This window comes from Nicotiana attenuata, chromosome 2 (genome assembly GCF_001879085.1).
Source record: "Nicotiana attenuata strain UT chromosome 2, NIATTr2, whole genome shotgun sequence".
In the NCBI taxonomy this organism is placed as follows: Eukaryota; Viridiplantae; Streptophyta; class Magnoliopsida; order Solanales; family Solanaceae; genus Nicotiana; species Nicotiana attenuata.
The window spans coordinates 3,346,443-3,347,710 of record NC_031990.1 but is presented as its reverse complement, the minus strand read 5'-3'; the positions used below and the strand labels follow the sequence as shown (position 1 = coordinate 3,347,710).

The 1,268-nt window shown below is 36.8% G+C and overlaps 1 protein-coding gene across 1 annotated transcript; it reads left to right on the top strand.

The window, feature by feature from the left end:
* On the top strand, window positions 439–1,047 carry LOC109215792. Its single transcript, XM_019379904.1, has one exon. It carries the CDS (start codon window positions 439–441, stop codon window positions 1,045–1,047), a length of 609 nt encoding a protein of 202 aa, XP_019235449.1.

Genomic DNA, 1,268 nt, shown 5'->3' with positions numbered 1-1,268 from the left:
TGTCAACCTTTGATTGATAAAATAGTGGGCAGAATAACTTCATGGACTGCTAAGTTTATGTCTTATGCTGGAAGGATCCAACTGATAAAGAGTGTGTTATTCTCTATCCAAACTTATTGGGCACAAATCTTTGTGCTCCCAAATAAGATCACTAAGCTAATTGAAGCAATCTGCAGAAGTTTTTTATGGACAAGAGAAGGCAATGTGTCAAAAAAGGCTCTATTGGCATGGGAGAAAGTCTGTCTCCCCAAATCAACAAGGGGATTTAATATCATGAACATAACTATCTGGAACAAAGCTGCCATATGTAAACAGTACTGGAACCTTTGCAAAGAAAAAAACAAGCTGTGGATACAATGGATGCATAGCTACTACATCAAAGATAGAAATATATAGAAAGTCTAACTGAAGCAAACATCATGGACGGTGAGCAAGATCATGAAAGCAAAGAAGACATTTATGGATGCAGGATTCAGCTATGATGATATCACAAAGATGAACCAATGTTCGGTTAAACTCATATATCACAGACTACGAGGAAGAATTGACAAGGTAAGCTGGAGAAGAGTTGTTTGTCATAATACAGGATGCCCCAGGTGGATTTTTGTATTGACTATGACAGCACATGACAAACTGTACACAAGAGACAGACTACAGAGATGGGGAATACAAGTTGATCAAGAATGTATCTTATGCAAACGAGCTAGTGAAACCATTCAGCATCTGTTTTTCGAGTGTCCATATGCAAATGCATTGTGGAGTAAACTGTTAGTGTGGCAAGGGATCAAAAGATCAGTGTATGGATGGGATGAGGAACTAAGATGGGTTGAGAAGTGGACTAAGAGGAAAAATACAGCAGCAGAATTATATAAAATGGCATTAGCAGCAACTGTGTACTATGTGTGGCAAGAAAGAAATGTTCGAATTTTCCAAGCCAAGGCAAGAGGATGGGAGATAATATCCAAGCCGATAATACAGGAGATTCACTGTCGAAGTAATAAGTATATAGAGAAAATCCTACATAGTTTAGACAGGCATCCACTGTAATAGATAGAAAATGTGTAAATAATAGAAAGGTGGTAAGGGGGTGAAGCATAGGAAAGTAGGAAAATATGTAAGGGTTTTTTATTTACTTGTAAATATTTTCCTGGTAAATGAAAGTTTTAATTACCAAAAAAAAAAAGTGAACCAAAAAGGTGGATGGAAGAGTATTTTTATCCCAATAGGTGGATGAAGGGTATTTTTAAACATTTTCCAATAGTTAAGGG

Excerpts from the sequence above, each read along its gene's own strand:
- LOC109215792 (XM_019379904.1), top strand. The coding sequence starts at position 439 with ATGAAAGCAAAGAAGACATTTATGGATGCAGGATTCAGCTATGATGAT.